This window comes from Pelodiscus sinensis, chromosome 3, assembly GCF_049634645.1.
Source record: "Pelodiscus sinensis isolate JC-2024 chromosome 3, ASM4963464v1, whole genome shotgun sequence".
Classification (NCBI taxonomy): Eukaryota; Metazoa; Chordata; order Testudines; family Trionychidae; genus Pelodiscus; species Pelodiscus sinensis.
In genome coordinates this window covers 111,664,364-111,688,272 of record NC_134713.1, presented here as the reverse complement: position 1 = coordinate 111,688,272, position 23,909 = coordinate 111,664,364, and the positions used below count along the sequence as shown (strand labels likewise).

General features: G+C 40.8%; 1 protein-coding gene across 16 annotated transcripts in view; it reads right to left on the bottom strand.

The window, feature by feature from the left end:
* ARID1B (AT-rich interaction domain 1B) overlaps window positions 1–23,909 on the bottom strand; it is a 449,448-nt gene that overhangs the window by 82,748 nt on the left and 342,791 nt on the right. For all 16 annotated transcript variants that reach the window (XM_075924514.1, XM_075924505.1, XM_075924502.1 and 13 more), the window contains 2 exons: window positions 22,679–22,768; window positions 4,795–4,974 (listed from right to left, as the gene is read on the bottom strand). In XM_075924514.1, coding sequence (XP_075780629.1) covers window positions 4,795–4,974; window positions 22,679–22,768 — 270 coding nt within the window. The remainder of the gene's footprint in view (window positions 1–4,794; window positions 4,975–22,678; window positions 22,769–23,909) is intronic.

Below are 23,909 nucleotides of genomic sequence, written 5' to 3'. Positions count from 1 at the left end.
AACTACTTGTTAATGCTCATTCACCTACTGCCCCTCAAGTTAACATTTTAATAGCATTTCTTCTGACCATGACCCATAAAATCATTACATAGGCACTTTCATCTACAAAGAGAGGGAAAAAAACTGCTGAAGTCAAGAGAAAAATAAAGTAATATTTGGCATGTTACTTAAATGCATTGATTTAGTATAAAAACCTTTCCATTCAATCAGCGTGGATTCATTCAGCTAATGTTTTACTGCACTGTTACTGACTATTTCCATGGTCTACAATCTCAACAGTATCAATGTGGTTGGAAATCATGATGGTACATAATAAGGCCACTGTATTTTTACTAGCTGCTCACTGTTCACATAATAGAAGCACGCCACCATTTTATAGCTACAAAATGCTTTACAAACAAAAGGAAGGCACCAGTAAATTGGACTTAACTAATTAATCTTCACACATCCCCATGAGGGATAATTATCCCCATTTTACAGTTAAGGAAACTGAAACAGAGAAATTAATTGACTTGCCCAAACTGAAAGAGCAGAGCCAGAATGAGAATTCAGGGGTTCTTGGCTCCTAGTGTTTTGTTCAGACCATTCGAACAAATGTACCGCAGGGATTAACGAGGAGGGGATTTTGCATGGGAGTGACAAGAGCCACCAAAACAAAACAAGGAAAGAGATAAATTCTGATAGAACTCAAAATGTTAAAATTATTATCCTTGTTAGAACTCATTTCCAACAGCATTCTGCTGAGCCCTGTACAGAATTTCTTGGATCAAGATACTGACCTTTTTTAACAGACTAGCTATTTTCAGTAAACAAGTAATGGGAAGAACTTGCTGAAATAGACAAGCTTTGTAATCCAATTTGAAAGGAAATACTATCCCTATGTATTCCAAGGTTTTGCTGGAAATCCATTAAATCTCTACTAAACAGATGCATACTTTAAAGGTTATGTATGAAAGACGAAGCAACAGACTAATTCAAAGTTGTGTGCACTAAATGTTCAGTGGTAAAATTTGTTTCTTTCTGTATTTCTCTCTCAATTTGAAAGATTAGTTAAAATTGACAAATCGTATGCTTTAGAGCTGCATAGTACATTCCCACAGTAACTACTGTGTTATGATACTCATTAATAGACTTTAATCCTCATAGTTACCACAAAATTTCAAACTGGCCTCGGGGCTGCACATATCGAGGGAAGTGCTGTTTTGGGACTAATTTTGTAATGCTTGTTCCCCGAGTTGGTAGAATTCAAGCACAGCCGAGGGATGACAGACCTGGCCTCCAAAAGAGAGGACCGGGTAACATCACAGATCCAATATTCCATGTGTATTTTATGATGAAACATTTACAGAGAGATAGTGGTGTTAATCTAGAAGATACTCCCTAGGCCAGAAAACAAAACCAGTGAAGACAGAAACCTACTTAGACAGAATACATTAATGAAGAACAATTATAATAGCTTCACCAACAGACATATATAGTATAGCTTAGTGCTGAAATTCTGTCATCTCTGGCTAATGGGCGCTAACTAAGGATACATCTACACAGTAGGGCTAAAGTTGGAATAAGCTAAGCAACTTCAGCTACATCAATTGTGTAGCTTAAATCGAAATAGTTTAATTTGGCTTTTGGTGCTGTCTACAAAGCAGGAAGTTGAAGGAAGAACACTCTTCCCTTGACTTCCCTTAATCCTTGTGAAATGAGGGTTACCATGAGTCAGAGGGTATGTCTACACTACAAAGTTAGTTCGAACTAACGGATGTTAGTTCGAACTAACTTTCATAGGCGCTACACTAGCACTCCGCTAGTTCGAATTTAATTCGAACTAGTGGAACGCTTAGTTCGAACTAGGAAAACCTCATTTTACGAGGATTAAGCCTAGTTCGAACTAGCTAGTTCGAATTAAGGGGTGTGTAGCCTCTTAATTCGAACTAGTGGGAGGCTAGCCCTCCCCAGCTTTCCCTGGTGGCCACTCTGCCCCCCTCCCGGTCTGCCCCCCTCCCGGTCCCGGACCCCTTAAAGGGGCACGGGCTGGCTACGGTGCCCGTGCCAGGTGCAAGCCTGCCAGCACCCAGCCAGCAGACCCTGCACCTGGCACGGATCGAGCCACCCACCCGATGCCCCCCAGCTCTCCCCCTCTTCCCGGGACCGCAAGAGGCGGGCACCCGCCTGGGCTAGTGCAGACATCGTGGACCTTGTCCACGACCTCCGCACTAGGCACAGGAAAGTGGCCGGCTAGGGCAGGAGAGCTGCCAGCCTGGCCACCCAGGAGCAGGTGTGCATGAAAATCAAGGGGGTCCACTGAGACCCCCGACCCTGAGCCCTGAGCTTACAATGGCCGTCCTGGGTCAGACCAAAGGTCCATCTAGCCCAGTAGCCTGTCTGCCGACAGCGGCCAACCCTAGGGACCCTGGAGGGGATGGATCGAAGACAGTGACCAAGCCATTTGTCTCGTGCCATCCATCTCCAGCCTTCCACAAACCTTGGGCAGGGACACCACTCCTACCCCCTGGCTAATAGCACTCCATGGACCCAACCTCCATGACTTGATCTCACTTCCCTTTAAACTCTGTTCTAGTTGTAGCCTTCACTGCCTCCTGGAGCAAGGAGTTCCACAGGTTGACTCTTTGCTTTGTGAAGAAGAACTTTCTGTTACTAGTTTGAAGCCTGATACCCATTCCTTTCCTTTGGTGTCCTCTAGTCCTTCTTTATGCACCCAACTCCTGCTTTTAGAGACCTCTATCCTGTCCCCCCTCTGTCTCCTCTTTTCTAAGCTGAAAAGTCCCAGTCTCTTTAGCCTCTCTTCATATGGGACCTGTTCCCAACCCCTGATCATTTTAGTTGCCCTCCCCTCTCCCACCCTCTCCCACCTCCTTTTCCCAGTCTCCCCCAGTTTTGTTCAATAAAGACAGATTCCATTTTTGAACACAATTGTCCTTTATTTTGTACATCAAGAAGAGGGGCTAGGGAAGGGTAAGTGGAAGGAGGTGAGGGAGGAATGGGTACGCGCCCCCGATGGGGAGGACTGGGCTGGCTCTGCGGGCTTTTGGGGTGGAAGCTCTCCTACAGCCCCCCAATTGCCCCCTCTCCCCAGATGGCAGCCTGCGGCAAGTGCAGCCAGGCTGATGGCCGAGTGGTGTGATGTGCCCAGTGTGGGTAGTCCGGGCACTCCAAGCCAGGACTGGTTTGCAAGCAGGGCACCACTGAGAACTGTCTGTCCGGGGTGGGGGTCGGGACCCTTTAAGCACAGTCCTCGGCTAGCCCGAAACAGCAGCTCCACGCTCTAAGTCCTCCTCTGATGCCCTGCCGGCACTGCTTCCGGCCATCTTTAAGCCTGGTTCAGGGCCCACTTAATGTGGACATGCTAGTTCGAATTAGCAAAACGCTAATTCAAACTAGTTTTTTAGTCTGGATCCGTTAGTTCGAATTAGCTTAGTTCGAATTAACGTTGTAGTGTAGACATACCCTGAGGAAGTTGTCCTCCAGCTCGACATTATTTTAAAATAAAGGCTTAGTGTAGACACACACTCACACAGCTGTGTAGATGTACCCCAAAGGTGCACAAGTGGATAAACAACACCAGTGAAGAGGTAAATTTTGCCCAGTTTATGTTCTGATCCAGGACAAACATTTGCTCTTAAAAAACATACTATTTTTCATACTTCAATTTCTATTCAAAGGAGACAGTAAAATAACAAATCAAACACAGAAGGAGATATAGACAATTAGGAAGTAATGAAGAACATATCGATATACTGCAGCTGATGACAAAAAGCAATTAACGAAATACTGGAAAAATATGAACATATACAGATCAGTGGGTCTCAGTGATTTGTATCCGAGAGTGGTAAGTGAACCAGCTAACTAACTTACTGAAACACTGAAAGCCATTTTTGAAAAATCATGGAGTAGCAAGGAGAAAGTTGGCAGTTTCAGATTAATTTTGTTTGAATTTATGTTTATTCAAATCCAAAACTCCAAATCCATGTGGAGGGGGGTAAATAAAAAAGATGTAACCAATAGGGATGCTTGCTCAAGCCAAAGTAAGTGAATTTCCTAGGTTCTTCACAGTATCCATCATTAGCAGGGCTCACCGAGTGGCAGCGAGCCCCGCTCGCCAACCGTGCGGTTCTGTGCTCTGCGCATGTGCAGATCGTTCTGCGCATGCGCAGATCACTCGGCGCCAGCTCTTCCGGGGTGTAATCTACTCGCCACAGGCCAGTAGATTACATTGTTTGTCGAGCCCTGATCATTAGTGTAAATGGACAATAAAAATAAGTTGTCATATGTGCTTCTAACTCTCTAGGAAATAACTGGTAAAGTTTCTATCCAAGTAGATTTAGCCTTACTTTAAAATTTATAGAACTTCTTACATTATGTGTGGGGCCTCTCTTGGATTATTTTACTTTTATATGTATATTCAGTTATCTCTTCAGTCATCAAGTCAGATGAGGCAAAACTGAAAAACAACTCAATGTATGTCCCCAAATTATCTATTCATATTTAATAGTCCCTGGCCTCATGCTTAGTCTAATTAGAATAATGCAAAACAAAAAAATTTAACTTAAGTGCCAGAAGCTAGTGAATTTTACTGACAAATTTAAGAATACAAAGACTGCTATTAACATTTTGAATATAACAGAAGCTAAAGAAGCTTTTCAATTATTTTGAAACAAAAGATGTGTTCTGGAGTCTTTTTTAAAAAAGTCATTCTTTGAATAAGTTTTCCACAAAATTATCAGGTTTTTTTAAAAATCTTACAGATTAACAGCATGTCTCATAGTTTGTTGATTTTACCTTGTGGTCCATATTGGCTCATCTGAGGCCCATAAGTACCACTTGAATTACTCTGCTGGAAACTACCAATCCCAGGATGTATTTGTCCTCCAGGGGAAGGATGTGGTGACATGGAAGGCCCAGTTTGTTGAGGTCCATATTGGGATATTTGTGGGTTCCTCTGTATGCCTGCCATAAAACCTAAAGAGAAATAAGCAGCAAAACAAAAATGTAAATACAGAACCTTCATTTTTATATTTCTGACAACATTTATATTTTCTCTTTAGGTGATCCTTTCCTAATGAAGAAACTTTTTCAGTTATTTTCAAAGTCAAAATTCCCAGAAAACAGACAGCTGTAATTGTTCATATCAGAAAACAAAGAGAACCAGAGACAATGAGTCAAAATGTCTGTTGGCATAACTCCATCACAATCGGCAAATAAATTGACTCAAAATCAAAAGTCGGACGATAAGGCTCACAAATTTTTATTTCTGAAAGAAAGGCAGTAGAGTCCTACTTTTTAAAAAATTCAGTTGAAAGACAATTTCAAAAACTGAAAGTCTCCAGAAACAGAATTAATGGCATTTATGTTCACTTTAATAAAAATAACTAAATCTACCAAAGGAAAGGAGGATCATTATGTAGGTGGTTAGCGTTTGCTACCAGAATATTGTGCTTTTTTGTCCAGTAATGCACCATTTCCATCAACACTTCCTATTACCTGTGCTGCTTATAATAGCTTCAAACAACACTGAAATTAAAAGCAGGATATAGCAGCCATAAACAAAGTTTACCTAAAGATCCACACCCATGCTCCAAATCCTTATTCTAGCAATTCAGAGGCATCTATATTGTCATCAACACATCTGAACTACATTCCTTTTTCTTTTCCTTCCATAAATGAAAAGTATTAATGAATCACATTATTGATGTACAATTCAACTTACAATTAGAGGTCTAGTAAAATTCCTTAAAAATCAAAAGACCTTGAACTAGCCTCAGAAAATGGGAAGAGGGAGAATTCCATGAATCTTTCATTTTTCCAAGAATGAAAAAAGAGAGAGAGAAAAATCTTGCAAAGGACAACACACCAAATGTGTTGTACACAGCTGCTAGGTTTGCAAGTTTTTTCCCCAGAGAATCTTCAGTTCTGTTTTCAGCTCTGATGGCGATACATATGTTGAGGAGAGGGCAAGTCATTCTCTGTTTTCTTGAGAAACGCTAACTTCTTACCTGTCCTGTTTATTTGCTAAGTTCTGTCTTTAAAAATCCCCCTCAACACAATAGTCTAGCAAGTTTTAAGTAACAGGAGTTATTTTTCACTACTCTTAAAGCACAAACAGAATTACATTTTGTTCATTTTTTTGATTGTATCACTTTGGTATATATGGTTGTTCCGATTTTCTTCCACATATTGATCTGAGGAAGTGGGTCTGGCCCATGAAGCTCATCACCTAATAAACCATCTTGTTAGTCTTTAAAGTGCTATATAGTTCTGTCTTTTGTTTCAGAATTACATACAGTGAGACAAAATTACAGAATTACACATAGTGAGTTGGCCTTGAAGTTATATCCAAATAAAAATTACTCTTCAAATACAAATATTAGGTTATAACAATATAAAAATATCTAAGTAAAAAAAGGAAAAACCATTTTTCCCCCCTCAAGTACTGCAGACACTTTTGAGTCAATACTCTGGGGATGAGACAGTTTAAACTGGCAAATTTAACTGCAGTTGAGAGATTGCATTTTCAGATTCTACAGCACAGTGCAAAATGCTGGATCCAGCCTGCCAGATGTGTTGCTGGGATCCGCATGCCATATTCAGATTCTGCAGAATGTAAGTGTTCATGAGTACATAAGAGTAAGTTTCTATCCTTCATGATTGCAAACAAAACCTTCCACATGGGAATGGGGTATAAACTGTGATGTCTTCCGAGAATGGCGAGACCAGACACAAAAGCTCTGAAAAGTGTTTGTTTCTCCTTCTCTGTATTAATTTAACTGGGGGAAGGGGCTTAATGCTAAAGCCCAATAAATGTCAGCATTATGATGTCAGTGCTTGTACTAATCATGGAGTGTGTGGAGGGTAAAAATGAAGCCCATAGGTGAGTATTGTGAAAAGTTACTGAAGGGAAATGCAGAAGGAAGAAAGGATGAGATACAAAGATAAAGAAGTGAGAGAGAAACAGAGAAAGGAGTTTGGTGAAAGAAGAGCCATATAAGTAGCAGTGACCCTAACTCCGTGGTTCCCAACACGGTGCCCGCGGCCCTCGGCTGGGGGGGGGGAGGAGCGCCGGCCCCGGGCGCGCGGCACTCGGCGGGGGGGGGGGGGGGGGAGCGCGGCAGGGGGGGCCCCGCCCCCGGGCGCGCGGCAAGGGGGGGCCCCGCCCCTGGCAGGCAAACGGCCACGCCCCCTGGCGCCCGACAACCTCAAAAGGTTGGGGACCACTGCCCTAACTGTAAGCATATTTGGCCACTGAGTGATATTGAGTGTGACACAGTATTGAACATTTAATTTTTAAGTTAATGTAGTGTGAGAAAGTGGGTAGTAGCACTTTAAATAGTTGTGAGCCCTCCAGAGCAGGCCTGGGCAAATTACGGCCCACGGGCTGGATCCGGCATGCCAAGCCACCAGATCTGGCCTGCAGAGACAGCAGGGAACCTCAGGCAGGCTCTCTTTCTTATCCCGCAGCCCGGTACACAGCTCAGAAATGTGGCTGCAGGGTGCTTTCTCTTTGAGTCCTGAGGAGAGGAGGGAAGATTAACACATTGCTCTCACCCCCAGCACAATTCCATTGTCCCAATTTCTGGACAGACACTGGCCAATGGGAGCTGCCTGTTTGAATAACAGGCAGCCACAAAGCACAACCATTCTGCTCACTCCTTCAAGCACATGGCCGAGCAGGCAGAAACATGTAAAGCTCTGTAAGCTTTTAGCTCTGCAGGCAGGCAGGCAGGTTGGTAAGCCTCCTGGTGAGAACCTGCCTCTGGCACCTCAGCCCCTCCCTTCTCAACCCTCTGCTCCCCACTCCTGCCCCGCTACTCCACATGCATCCATACCCCCTCTCAGATCTGGCACTGCAATCTCCTGCCCAAGATCACACTCCCTTCCTATCCTAGGTCACATCCCAAAACCCTTCACTGCAGTTCCCTGACCTAGGTCACAATTGCCTCCTTCGCCCAAACTCAATCCCAGACTCCATTATCCCTCCTGCACCCCAATCCTTTACCCCAAGCTCCCTTCTGCACCCAACCTTCATCCCAAACCCTGCACCTCCTCCATTAATACTATGGAAGAGCGCAGCCCTCAACCACTTTCCTCAAAATCTTGGAAGTGGCCCCCCCCATCAAAAATTATTGCCCACCCTTGCTCTTGAGGAAGCAAAACAGCATGTACCATAGTGCATACAAACAAAAGTAGTCAAGGTCAAAACAGATGAAGAAAGGGTCCCACCAATTGGGAACTTCCATATAGGGCAGGGGAATCGACAGCCTCCACGGGCCTTTGGACAAGATAGGGAGGAGCTGCTGCCATGCGCCCAGAAGGGGCAGAAGGGGTAGGGCTGAGGTGCCACCCAGTGTGCAGCATGCCCCCATGCAGCACTCATAGCCACCCGGAGCGTGCGATGCAGCACTCTGGAGGCAACATAAAGGGCTTGGGACTCTGGCTGCCACCTCTGCTGCAGCAGTAGCAACCAGAAGCTCTGGGCACCTTTGAATCACTGGGGTCTGGGCCCACAGCCCTCTTTGCCCTCCCTCTTGTTGGCAGGCCTGATACAGGAAAAATGTATGTGGATTTTATATTCAACTCTTTCTTGAGATTCCCACATTGTAAAATAGTTTACTTTATTATACAGACAAAACTTATTACAAAAGATCTGCGGTCAGAGGACATCACTGTAACTAATTTAAAAACCTAATATAATAGTTTGCATGAAATAAATGTTAATATTTCCAACAGACACCACCTGTATCACACGCTTGGGAACCATTTCAATGAAACATTCTGTACTAGCTGCACTGTAAGTCTTTTATTATAAAGATAGTAAACTCACCTCTGTATCTAGTAAGCACATAAAGTACACAGCCTTCCTATTCACAATGGACCTTTTAATATATATGATACAGTTAACTTTAAAAATGTTGCATTGGCCAAAAAAGATTCCTCAGCCTGGCTATTATCATTCCCAGTACCTTCATGACAATCCTGGCTATGGTGGTAACACTAAAAGGCAATGATTTCTATTGGTAGTGATAGTTTCCACAAGCGATGTGGAGGAATGATTTGTGATAGGGCCTGATGGATATATGCAGCTACATTTCTTCCACAGCCAGTGATGTTGGAAGGTCTCCTGAAAAGGCTGCTACAACAATGGAAGGAAGAGTCTCCTTCCCAAATGACTTCTTGTTCACCAACATGTTTAGCTTCTAGAGGTTTGGGTTGAATGGGACAGTTCCCAAATCTTTGTTGTAACACTGAACAAATAGAGTGGAACAGTCATTAACTTTTGAGTGGAAGTGCTGGTTCTATTAAGGTACGTCTACACTGCGGCGCTATTTTGGGATACTTTCAGAATCCTGAAATAGCTAATCCGTATATTGACAGTGCACCAGTTATTTCTCAATATCTTTTGATAGTTCCATGAGGATTAAGGGACATTCCACGAAGATTAAGGGATATTTTGGAATGTGCAGACAGTGCCAAATTATGAAATAAACTATTTTGAAATTAACTCAAAATAAGCTACGCAATTTGCATAGCTCAAATTGCGTAGCTTATTTCGAGCTAAGGGTGCAGTGTAGACGCACCCTTACTCCTGATTTCAGAAGGTGTGAGACTACTCTCTGGATGGTTTGTTGTTTCTTGCCATCGTTTAAGATGAGAGAGGGGAGAAAGTTAGGATGTAATGGCGCATGGAGATTCAGAGAAAACATCTGTGTTACATTATCTTTTGTTCCAAACTGTCTGAGACCCATTAGAACCAATGTTCCTTCTAATTTTTTCCATCCATGTGCAGAATAAATGTGATGTGCCAAGGCATGTACAAATGTGCACCACCAGTAGAAACACGTTACTGACTATGGGGACCCTGTTAATCAGTTGGGCAGCACCTGAATCTCTCCTGGGTGGCTGCCCAAGCGAAAGGCTTACAGGGAACACTGGTTACAACCATACCCAGAGAAGTAGGGAATATCTTGCTTCCTAAGACCTATTTCTGGACAGAAACAGATTCTATTGCAGTCTCACTGTTGATTTGGACTGGGTCCTGATCTGGGTTTCCCTGAGAGCATGATCACGGTGAAATCCAAGCTTGCTTCCAAATATTTGCAGGAAGCCCAAATGTCTCAGAAAGGGAAAGTGTTCATGATCAAGAAGAGAAAATTACATCAATTTTAGGAATCTTGTAAAAAATGGCAGGGAACAGCTAGCATACATTCTTACTTGTACATGTGCCCACCAGTACTCAGCTTCATATTATAACCAAAATTATAAGAAAACACATTTTCTTTCTAACAATTAGATTTAAGATAAAGGGTTTTTTATTGTTTTAAAAAGAAGAAAAGTAGGATTACGTTATAGTCAGGGCTCAACAAATCGCTGTTTCTACTTGCCCATGGCGAATAGATTTCAGCCGATTGCCCCGTTCACCGGCAGCGTGCGCATGTGCAATGCGGGTCTTGTGCATGCGCAGAGCAGGGCTGGCGAGTAGATTTCGCTGCCATTTGTCAAGCCCTGATTATAGCTATATTTGAGTGCAAATGGGATGGTCAGATAACTAGATTGCATCAGATGTGTCAGTTTGTGTAACAAGCTTGCTTCTTTTAGGAAACTGCTGTAAAACCGGAGTAGGTTTAGCCTTAAAAAATCATCATGGAAATGTACTCATAAAAAAATCTATGTATCTATCTTCATGACAATGAAGCTACTGGAGGAACAAATTATATTTTACTAGCCATCAAAATAAGAAATTACTTGCCACAGGAAAATATGCAAGTGGGATTTAGTAAGGTTGAGCTGTTTAAAGGGTAGCTGAATAAAGTGAGGTACTGGGAATATGTTGCTGTATTTTTAAGACATACAGAATGTTTTTACTTAATTTTTTTTTAAATAATATTTTATTAAGTGCACAATCCATGAAGGCTTAGAGATGCCCTTACATTTTACAGGAAAGAAGTGAAATTATACCCTCTCATAGCTATACATGATCTTAAGATAAAATACATTTGTACATTCAAATAAAGCATACATGTGAAGTTTAAAATTGGTTAGATACAAATTGATCTCTTTTCAGCAAAATACAAAAATGAAATACACAGTCTTTGCTACTGACAAATATATATTAGAAAGGGCTAGAAAAAGTAAATGGCACTTTTATAGTATCCTACACATCAATTATACTTATTTATATCTGAAAGGTTTATCACGCACATACACATGCACAAATATGCTACTAGGTACTTCATGAACTCAAACTCATTTAGGCCATGTTTACAGGCATTACAGTAGCACAGTTAAGGCCCTGTAGCTTCCTTCAGTGAGAGAAGAAGGTTTTCCTTTGTTTTAGGTAATCCATCTCCCTGAATCGTGGTAGCTATGTCGACAACTGCCTATACTGGAGGTTACACTGAAATAACTAAAGTGTGAATTTCTTGCTTCTTCTGAATACTGCAGCTATGCAGGTCTAACCTTTATATGTAGACCAGACTTTGTACATAAGTGTACAATGCTGCTCATCATTATCTGTTTACTGAATATCTCTACATCCAGAGCTATCTATCAAGCACCAGACAGTTTCCAAACTTCCATTCTGGTATATACAGGCGCTCCCCTGAGTTACAAATATTGAACTTAACAGCCATATATACAAATAAAAGCTCACCTGAAGCCTCAGGGGAGGAGGCAAGAGGTGCAAGTTGCCTTAGTGCTGGCTGGACGACTGCAGCCACACCCATACCTTTGCAGCCCTCCTCCCATCATTTGGTCTTTGTGCCTGCTCTTGCAGCCAGCTCCATTTTCTGGCCACCCCCCAGCAGGCTCAGCAAGGGCTCTGGCAACCATCAGCCCCTCCCTCACCCCTTGTGGTGTTTGCACTGGCTCCTGTGACTGGCCCCATCCTCAGACTGCTCGCTTCCCCTCCCTCCCACAATCACTGGCTGTACCCAGTCCCCCTGTTCACCAGGAAGTGGTGAAAGGCGTGAGTGTGGGCTGGAGGACCCCAGAGTGGGCACGAGTAGCCCCACACCCAGTGGCTGGAGAGAAGCATCATTCTGAAGGGAAAACCGCCACTCTTCTCCAGCCACCAGCTGTGCGGCCATTCCTGCTCCTCATGCTGTTGGCTGGCGTGGGGGGAGGAGGGGAAGGGAGAGGCTGGTTGCAGGAGCCAGCGTGGAGCTTGGAGGGAAAGAGTTGGCTGGGAATGCCCAGAATCGCCACCTGCATCCTCATTCTCCTCTAATTAAACCCACATTTCCTCAAGCACACCCATTTAATAGACTTACACCATTTGTTTACTTTTTTTTAAACTGGTCCAGGAGCAGACTTTTTTATTAACATTTAAAAGTGGGGGAATGGATGTAGGTTGCATGAGGTTCAAAGGAGCTGGTTTCCTAAGGGAGAGAGGAAGCACAAAATACTTTTTTTGTTTTTGACTGAATAAATGATTAACAGAACACTCCACACAAACATTTGAGAATTGGTACCCTCTTCTCAACTGAAGGGTAGCAACATTATAAAATCAATTAGAAACAGAATCAAAAGAGCAATGGTGAAACCAGGATGCTCAGTTACTGGACACTATAACAAAATATATCTTTTCCCACATCATAAACTATCAAATTCAGTATTCTAAAATATGCTGGAGAATTTTAACATTCCAGGAGGGAAAAATACTCATGGTTGATGTATGTTCTGATTCATCATTCAGTCTACAAATAATTCTAAAGCTTTTAGGGGAAAAGAAAGCTTTATATCTGCCATATCCACTATGCAGAAATCAAATTTCTTCATTGAGCTCTTTCATTAGCTAGCACCAACCTCAGCTTCCTCTATAAGCACATCAGGATGTCACTAAAAACATTCAAGGTTCTTTGGGCCACAGTAACACACAACATGTTTTCTCTTTGGCATCCTGACAATTTATTTTCATCTTAGCATCTGCTATTATTTGCAGAATGACTGCCTTGTTTCTTTTGCACCAGTTCAACAAAAGATGTTTCTTTGCATGTGTGAAATAATCGTCACACAACACACCACCTTAGCAAAATCATCTCCTACAGTAAAGACAGCTAGAGCGATTACTCCTCTTCACAAAGAAGCCAAGTTTCATTTGGAGGGAAATTGGGATACTGGATTAGTGTCATTTGTTTAAAAAATCATTTTCCAATTATGCTTTAATATCTTCCAATATCTTCACTGTTTATTTTTCAGCCTGTTTCTCTTGATAATGCCAGTAGCTTTTGGGAAGATGGAAACTAATGACCTAGCTGAGTCTTTAACCCAGACCTCCTAGTGTTCTACCAGCTGTGCTATTAGGTTAACTGGCTGATTCTTTCCCCGTTCTTTCTCTGATACTACAAAACCCTGTGAGGTATGGCATGCAATAATATTTAAATTTCTTCCCACTCCCCACGCCTTCTCAGCTACTGCTTAGCCTTGAAATTCATATAATCTAGTCTTTGATAAATGGGAATCAGGGGGAAAGATCAGACAGATTACCCAGGTAATAGCTTGGGAAGAAAACTCCAATCTTTCTTTTTCCAACTCTTTCCTAATGCTCTCTGATGTAAAGTTTAAGTGCAGCACTGAGAACATAAAAGCAAAGACATCCGTGGAGTTCTCAACACAGTGACAAAGGCAAAGTCTATTATTCACATAGCCCTTAATAGACTATGTCACTTCCAAACAATGTATTATTGCAGCACACGTGATAAACAATGCCTTTTTTGACATGGTACTTTGGAAACTGGAACAACAGCAAATTGCAGCTAGAAAACAAATCCACAATTTCACTTGTTAACGTGGCCTGCAAAAACCAAATCAGAGCATCAATGTGAAAAATCCAAAGAGTATGTCTACTTTATTCCACTGATATTTGTCTTAAGTTTCCCCTCTAACATGCATACTTATAAAAATAGAAGATGAAAGAGACAAACGAAGGGCATTTTTCAGTGTGTTAATCTGTAGGCTTTATGGTCACAACTTCAGTTTTGAAAAATTTAGTGTCCTGGAGAAACAGGTTCAAATCTCCTCTGGACTGCTCAGCGCTTACTTCGTTTGAGGTAGATATACTGAATTCCATAAAATATGCAGTGTTTTGAAGACAGCAACATAGAGTGTGTTCTGTCTGTCTTGAATACAATGTTGTGTGACATCCTTCATAAATGAAAAATTAGCCTGTTATCTTTGCCCCCAAAATGTCCCTGTCCTCACACTGTTGTACCACATACTATGATCTGTTGAGTCTTTCCTTGCCCATTTCTGGCAGCAGCTCTTCAGTGATAAACCAATATATTGTAGTGTGTAAAGCTGTTTGGGATCCTTTAGAATAAAAGAACTATATAAATATAGGCTGGTTGTGTTAAATATATTATTTAGGTCTCAGCTAAAAAGAGCTAAAAATTGACCTAAAAAGATATGAAGGAGCTTAGATTAACCTTTCATTATTTTTAGGGATGCCTCCTATAAAGGTTAACTAGGGTAATGTAAAAACCAATTTTTTTGAAATTATAACACTATTCCATAGGCAAACCAGAGGCAGCTCAGATATTACAAGCCATGATGGGAAGTTGTCCCAAATATAGTAATCAGAGTCAGTAACCTTACAGTAAGCCTGGTGACAGGAACAACGACTGTCACTTCGTCAAGTTCTTCATCAATGACTGGTTGTGGCTTATTTCACTCCCAGAGGCAGAAAATTCAGAGACTGTCTAATGAAGTCAGTGGAAACTTTTCTTTTGAGGAGTCTCTGTGTTAGCAACTGTATAAACTCTCTCAGAATAATTCGATTCCCCTCCCCTAATCTCAAAAAAAGAATTCCCAATTTAATTTTAAAGATTAAATAAAAGATTCATCCTCAAGTATAACTTTATTTAACACCAGCAAGAAAAGAGCAATGACCAGCTGGTAGAGTACAAAATTTATCTGGAGATTTGGTCCTAGGTTTTGATTGTGCCAGTCTCATTATTTACTTGAAACTCCACTTCTGTGGTTCTGCAGTTTATGAAAGTGGCTTATTATCGCCCCCTAAAAATACCCCAAATCCTATAAATTCTTCTTGCAAAAAAAGCAATCAATACAGCTGTGCTGTATATTTAGCATTATGCCACAACTAATCAGTTCAGTCCAAAGCTGAAGTTGGCTGGCAAGGGGAATATACCTGATACCCAAATCCAATCTGAAGCCCACGTCCATCAACTGCGGAAACAAGCATTGGATCCTTTAAGAATAAACTTGGTTTGGCACCTTTACATCACTTTAAATATTGTAAAACAAGTAAAGCAACAGCCCCCCTGCAACCCTTGCTATGCAACGGGCCAAAGGCCCCTCTGACGCTAATAGCCCAAAGGACAAAGCAGAGACTTTGTAACCCAGCTCCCCTGATTATTCATACAACTTTCATCATTCCAGAAAAAAATGCAACGGTAAAACAACCAGATATACTTATAACAACTTTTCTCCTTTTAAATGTTGTGTGTGAAATTAGTGCTCATGAAAGTGAGAGATGAACAGTGCTGCCCAGAGTCATACAGAGAGCCAATTTTTCCCCTTGTGCAAGCAGGCAAACCCCATATTCCAGTCAATGGGAGTTACACCTGGGTTGAATCTGGGTCCTCCAAGGGAACCTGGTGCAGCACAAGCTTCACCAGCATAATTCTGCCAACACTTTTATATGTGTTTCTCTCTCCCCTTTTGGACAATGGGGGTAGAAGAGCAGTGCTGAGATAATTAGTCATGCCCTTCGAGATGAGAAAAACTGTTTTTATGGGACATCTTTATAATGAATAATTGCTTCTGAAAATCTGTAATGGCATCACCTAAAATCTGCTTTTGTGTCTGACATGAGGCACTTCTCTGATTGTCCAGAACATAATTCACCTAGTAGTAGGTGGCTGTGTGGGCGTGGAGATATTTTCTACATTGGCATGCTGTTCATACACGTCAGCTGGAGCTAGCTAGCTCTGCTGCGCTCACCCACTTGCAGAGCAGGATGAATGTAGAAGGCACCCAAACATACCTGTGGTTTTGCACTCTGGTGCACAGCTTGAGCACCTTCCCTTTTAAGAGCCTGAAACACTTCAGCCTACATCAAGTAAACTTATTACCAAGTCTGATTTAACCTTAAGTGGTGTCATTGTTAATATGGCAAGCAGAAGAATTTTAATGACAGGAATCATTTCATTCTCTGGCTCCTCTGTGCTCTGAGTAGATCCCAAATCCCCAAATGAGAGAAAAATGTAAGGAGGAGAGAGGGAGCCTTTCAAGACCTAAAAGCAAACTAACTTAGCTTTTTTGTTGCAATCAGAGTTCATTGATCTTTTTTTTTTTTTATTATTTTTTTTAAGATGAGGATTAGCTGTCAAGGAAGATAGTCCCTATCATGAAATGTCAGTATTAAAACATATCAGGATTTGTGGAGCAAATTTAGGAAAAATTCCCCAAATGTTTATATTTTATTATAAGAAATTAAATAATGGTGAAATATGTGTAGTGACAGTGCGCATATAAGGAAACTTGAAAGAGGATAGCAAAAAACCTCATGAAATCTAACGATTAAATTTGGAGTTATATAATTACAGAAATTCAGTTTGCGGTTTAGTTTTTTCTGTAGGGAAGTACAAAGAAAACATCAAAATGCCAGAATACATTCCATCTGTTACTACCTCTTGCTGGATAACATCTCTGCTGCCAAAAAGCCATTTAAATTTACTACATTGTAACTACTGATAAATATCACTTCTGTGAAGATCTTATACTAAATAAGGACTAGATTTAGAGATGATGCTTACACACAGCTGTGTCAAACAGATCCGGATTTTGCTCAGTGCAACACCTGGAGCCTATCTGTTACACACTTTTTTCCTTTGTAATATGATTTTAAGGGAAAACACCCCCTATTCTATAGTACCGTTCCTCTCCCATCACAACCTGGAACAGATACATAATGAAAAGAAATAAAGCTAGAAGTGGGAATGATGACAAGAATGATATTGGGAGGAGGAAGAGAGAAGAGGGTGGTTTACTATTCAACAATTTCGGAAGCTCTCACTCTGGGCATCTTCCATGCAGATCTGACAGGCACAGAATGGTGCCATGAAACTGCCTCTAGCAATGGAATACATTTTCCACCACATCACAGCAACTTCACATTGGCATCAATTCTGCTTTCAATCCATGTCCAAACAGAAAAGTTCTCAGTGGTCCTATTTCAGCATATCTCAAGGACTAATTAAATCCTCATTATGATCTTCTAATTATTCCAGTGCTTTGGGATTTCTCTGAGCAAGTCCCTGATGGTGCATTAGATGAAAAGGGTTAAATAACCTGTGTTGATTCTGAGACTCCAAATCTATTTCAAGACCTTTAGCATATCATCAGCATTATCATGAATATTTAACTATACACTGCTGTGAAAATAATAAGGGGAAAACAATTAAAGATTTTTATAAATTAATTCTGACCCATATTCATTTGCCCTAATAAATAAGCTTCTTTAAGTATCCTTGTTATGGGATCGTATGCTAAAGTAGGACTATAGGGTCATTTACTGTTTCCATTAAATTCAGTGGTTCTAAAAAGTTCCCAATTTACTGATTTAATATAAATAAGACTGAAACTTGGCATGCAATTTTTGAATCCTGAGGAGCATTTTTTTAAATTAATTTAAAATTAATGAGTAGCAGGTTTAAAACTAATAAAAGAAAGTTACAGCGTGTATTCAGCCTGTGGAACTCCTTGCCAGAGGAGGCTGTGAAGGCTAGGACTATAATAGAGTTTAAAGAGAAGCTAGATAATTTCATGGAGGTTAGGTCCATAAAAGGCTATTAGCCAGGGGATAAAATGGAGTCCTTGGCCTCTGTTTGTCAGAGGCTGGAGAAGGATGGCAGGAGACAAATCGCTTGATCATTGTCTTCGGTCCACCCTCTCTGGGGCACCTGGTGCTGGCCACTGTCGGTAGACAGGATACTGGGCTAGATGGACCTTTGGTCTGACCCAGTACGGCCGTTCTTATGTTCTTATGTACTTATATAGAAATAGGAGTAGATGAGTTTTGTAGTCTTTTTTAGGATACAGGAACTTTTAGCTTGAGATTAAAAAAAGCCAAATTTCAACCTTATTGTAAAATACATTCTTGTATTTGTGAAATAAACAAAACAATCAGGCTATTACAACAAGGGAAGGAGGGTAATCTAGTGTTTAGACCAGGAAATACTTAGGACTTTTAGATTCTATTCCGAGCTCTGGCACTAATTCTTGTTGTGACCTTGAACAAGTCACCAAAAAACAGGTTTTTAAAGGTATTTAGATGCCTAACTACATTCCATTGATTTCAAAGGACATTAGGAGCATAAATAGCTTTAAAAATCTATTTCTTAGGTCATATGTTTAATAAAGTGTTAATTTTAGATGTGCCACTTTTTATGTAGCTAATTGGAGATACCTAGAGCTTGATTTTCAGAGATGCTGCATATCCACAATCCCCTACTGACTTCTACTGAAATAGTGCATGAGCAGTACCTCTGAAAGTAAAGCACCTAAAACAGAGGATCCCAGAACTTATGGAAATCTTGAAAATTTGACTTTAACCTTCAAGTACCTCAATTTATTCATTTGCAAAATTAGATTTAATATTACTTACTTCAGTACCATTCGGTGGCAATGCAAGACTTAAGTAATTAATGTTTATAGAATAATTTGAATTACTTGTATTGACAAAGAGAAAATGATACTGGTGTACAATCTGCAATAATTCCACAAAATTCAGTTGTATGATTGAGGACTGAATTTGCCTCATCAAGTTAAAAAATATTATTAGAAAATGTGCATCAAAATATGAAGCAGCCTCTTTTCTGTAATTATTATGGAACCATTTACATAAAAATATTTTGATAAAACCCATAGAGGTTCCATTGGCTATGTAACAAATCTAAATAATGGAAGGAGATGGAATGTGAATGGAAATGAGCAGCATGAACCAAATGTTTCCACTGATACCATACTAGGTCAAAGGAACTACAGACCATATATGACATGAAAGATGTTCAGTATCATTTATAAATATAGATAATGTTTTACACCACTGCTAAAAAAAAGAAAGAAGTAAAAAAGTAATAGTAAAAGTAATTGGAAAGGCTTGGCAAATCCAACACCTGTAGAAATTCCTATTACTATATACATGAACATAGATGAGAGAGAAAAGAGAGAGAAAGAGAGAACATATTAAAAAGAAAAAAATGTCTGGTTCCTGGATACTGCACTTCTACAGTATGGGATGTACAGCCTTAGGCTGGCAAACATCAGCAATCCCAGCTGGGTGCTGAGTAACCATGGAAAGAAGGATAAAATACTATCAAACACTTTCAAAGTAAAATAACTAAGTGTAAACATAATGGTTCAGTGTGTGGCTTCAGGATTCAAAAGTGCTGCAGCTCAAATTCTACCCTGTCAATCAAGCTGCAGTGTATCTGACCAATTTTTTTTCACGTGTGGGGAGTATGGGATTCCATTAATTAAGCCACTAGAAGCCTTTTGTTTATTGTTATTTCTCTAAACAAGGAAAGAAAAGTTATGTTATTGTGCTACAAGAAACAAAAACACCTTATCCTAAATTGTAGGGTCACTCTGTTTTTTGCTGGAAAACATTCATATCAGTGAGCCAAGTGTTTAAATTACTGTAACAGATGCCTGCGGATCAGGTGTCTGCAGCGGCAACGATTTTCTGCTCAGTTTTTATCAGTAATTGACAAGCACCTTCCCTTTGAGCCCCACCTTTCCCCCTCTTTTCCCTCTCCAAGTCAGTGGAAATCAGTTCAAGAAAGCAAAGGAATCAACTAATGTAACAGCCTTTTTAAAAGGTGAAGTTTTCCATTTCAAAGGAACCTCTAATCAATGATAGGGCACAAAAGGGAATGCACACATGCTTATGTGTGTACTGCATAGCCTTTACAGAAGCTTTGGGGATCATGTTCTGCAAAATCAATATAACCTAGCTAGTTACAAATTTCATATCTGCTGCATGAAACAAAAGGACATTTTATACAAGCTGGGTCACATGGATTGCATGTACCATGCTAGAAGCCTCAGTTTATAATCAAACACAAACAAAGGATGAACATAACACAATACAAAAATTATTAAAACACAAATCCTAAATTTACAGATTAAAATATGTTTTAAAAAACATACCGTGAGGTTCAGATTCCATCTATGAAGAGCTTTTTGCATCACAGCAGTGGAAAGAAACCCAGGCCAACTCAACCTTGTTTGTATATTCTAGTCTCAACACTAGTGCTTACAAGGAGGGATGTTAAAATGTGGGTAATTGGCTAACCGTAACCACTGAAAAATGTTAGCAGTTACATGGTTACAGGCACCTTCAGTGTGGAGCAGCAGCCAGCTCCCAGTGCATACTGGCTCCCGCCTACCACTGCGCTCCTGGGGAGCTGGCTGCTGCCCGGTGTTGCTGCCTCTCATACAGAGGCAGCAGCGCAGGGCGGCAGCCAGCTTCCCAGGAGCCAGACCGGAAGCCGCATGTAACAATTTGGGTAACCCATAAGATCGGGCTTATGGGTTACCTGTTTAAACGGTTATACTCTTATATCCCTACTTACCAGTTAGGCCTTTTAGTTTTCACAGCTGTCTTCTCTCTTGTTTGAATTTTGAAGCATGTCATACAACCTCTCCCTGGGCACTTTAACCAGAGTGGCACTTAAGTCCCTTCTAGAGTGATGATCAAAGAGATTCACCCCCACAACAAAGTCTTAGCATCCCACTCACCCTTAGCATCATTAGTCCATCCTCTGACACTGCAATAGTATCTCTACATTGCAAAGATATAGTTTGTTGGGCAGTTGCACATGCTACGCTGAGAACCAATCATACAAGAACTACACACATCTTTTGAGATGCTTAGGCCTCTGAAGCCTCTGCCTGATGCAATCCCACGGTTTTATGACAGTCCGTCACTTGCAATACACTGCATTAGTATGGCTAGTAAAGCTGTTCTTTCTCCACCACATGGATCGCTCTAAACATTTTTTATGGTGGAATTGAAGCCCTGTGCTAGCAATGGATTATGCTTAAAGATGACCTGTAAAGCAAACATGACAATTGAGCAAGTCTAGAATTATGGGCTAAATGTTCTCTGCTAATCAGCATCTCAGGGAAAAGGGTCATTTCAACAAACGATTTTCCCCCTCTGTCTGAAATCCTCTTAGTATTCCTTGGATAATATCTCAGAATGTATTATTCAGTGACCTCAGTTTCACCATGGGTTCTACCAGCTGTAAGCAGGCTTCTAGAAATATTGGCGAAGTCGCAGAATGGGATCTGGGATATCTTCAGTGCTAACATTATTGTAGTGGTGGCATTTAACCCATTTCTCTGGTTTTCTCGGTTGACAAGTTTGTTTTATAAAATTGTCGCTAACATATTTCAACCATAGTACGGACAGCATCTCTCAGTCCATAGTTATGTTGTCATAATCACATTATGATACTATGACATACTAGTTTACTGGGGTGTTATAATACAGTTGTAATGGGGAAAAAAACCTGCCCATGTTGGTGAGTGAATCTAACAGTGCTGTTTGAATGGGGTCATTTCTAGCCAACTTTCTATTACATTGTGAATAGGATCCAACACTTTCGCAGGTAACGGGTGGAAAGGGTTGTGATTTTGGACCACTCAACTTCACTAGCTTGTATTTCTCTTTTCCTTTTCAGTGTAAAGTGATTTTACGTTTTTCTCTAAAGCAGCAGTTCCCAACCTTTTCCAGATGGGGACCCATTTTGACAATTCAGAAAGACTTGGTGACCCAAGGCAATTCAAAAATGGGGGAGGAGAGGACGCAGGGTCATCTGGGGAGACACTTGGTGACTCTCTTGAAAAGTAATGATGACCCATATTTGGGTCCCGACCCATAGGCTGGGAAACCCTGATCTAGAGTTAAGCTATGTCTAGACAATGTTCTATTTCCGTGGGAATTTGCATATCTTCTTCCGATCTCACTTTTGAAAGAGGATCTTTTAAAAGTGAAAGTAGTCTGGATGCAGGTTTTTTTGGAAAAAAATTCCCTTTTTGAAACCCCCCCCCCCCCCCCGCTCTTCCTTAAAAAATTAGGTTTACGTGGTTTTTTCGAAAAAAGGTTTTTTTCCAGAAAAAAAAACGCGTCCAGACTACTTTCACTTTCAAAAGATCCTCTTTCGAAAACTCCCCCATAGTTTAGATGTGTACACCTTAGGGTGTAGACCAGACATAGCCTACGTCCAAAGACATGTGATAGTCCCAACAGAGTTTTGCTAAAGTGAGAAAACTGTGGTCTATAAAGCAGATAATATTTAAATTCTACAGAAATTAAAGTCCAAATTAGGTATTTAAGATTAAATATTTTATTTGAAATTGGAAGAACATTTAGACTTTGCAGCAGAATCCTTTTACAATTCCTGCTATTTACAATATTTTGAAAAAGACTTTCCTCTAACTGTGTTTTGGTAAATCCCCCTGTTCACTTAGTCCTCCCAAAAGAGAATAATGCTCCCCCCCAATCTATTTAAAAGAAGGCTGTTATTATTCTACCCAGAAAAACAAATTTGTGACACCCTCCCCCATCTACTAATGTGCTCCTGAGATTAAGAGTTATACCAGGAGTAAACTAAATTATAAGCAAAAAAATCTAACAAACCTCGATCTTGTGGCATTGGTGACTGGCTCAAGGCAGGATGAGAGCTGGACTCTGATTGGCTACCAGGAGGCTGAGGTGGCATCTGACTACCTGCAACACACAGAGAGATTATTTAAAAACAGACTTTCCATTAACGATACAATATGCAAAACCACAACCTGTTGCATTTGTAAAAACCACTAAACATCAAAGAAAGTGGAAATTGTATACATTGAAGACAACTCAACAGGTCAAGGTTTTTTCACACCTGATTTTTTTTTGGCAACCCAAGGAGGAAGTGTGCATGAACATATTTAGCAACAGGCCTGCCGAAATGTTCAATTTTCTATTGAGCGAGTTCTCAACCTTACTGACATGATCCAATTTACAGCTGCAAATCTCCTGACACATATTTCTGTTAGAGAGTTTAACAAAATCCAAGTCTGCTGAACAATAGGGCTCACCCTGCCGAGTTTAAACTGGCCTCCAGCCAGGCAGACATGGACTGCTGCCAACAATATAACCAATAAAAAATTCAGTCAATACAGAAAAGACTAACAACAACAGTTTGAAAAAAAATCTTTCAATGAATTGAACTTAATATATTTGAATGTCCAAGTGTGAGACAGAAATAAAAAAAAGAAAGTATGCCCGCACTGTGATGTATGTGAGATCACAAAGATATGGGGTATCTTATTATTCAAAGGCAAAAAATTACTCTTTATTAAAAAACAGCATGGTGTCTTTCATATACACAAAGCGCAGATCTGTCCCAATTTTAAGTTCATGTTTGAAAAAAAAGCTCAAACCTCACAATCAACAACCTGCATAGACCACAGTTTACCTATCCTGTAAGGATAAGAACACAAACAACACTGTCAAAATTTTCACTTGTGATTCCAAGGAGCACAGATTATCAAATACATGAGGCTTAGTAGAACTGGGTCTTTCTTCCTTCAACACTATTACACACACAGCAAATCATGGGTGGCGGGTATAACAGGCCAGGGCAGGCTGGCGGGTATAACAGGCTGGTATGCCTTCCTTGGCACAGTCACCACCAACCCATCGCAGGAAACTTGAGCCAAGGTGGTCGTGCCTGTACTCTGCCTCTTCCTCTCCCTGTCTGCCACTACCCTGAGTCCTCCTGCCCCACACCTGCTGCTGCCTGGTGAATCCCTCCTCTCTTCCAGCCCACTTCCCCTCTTTGGAGGTCCCCATCACTTCTCAACACCCCTCCCCCCAAGGGAGG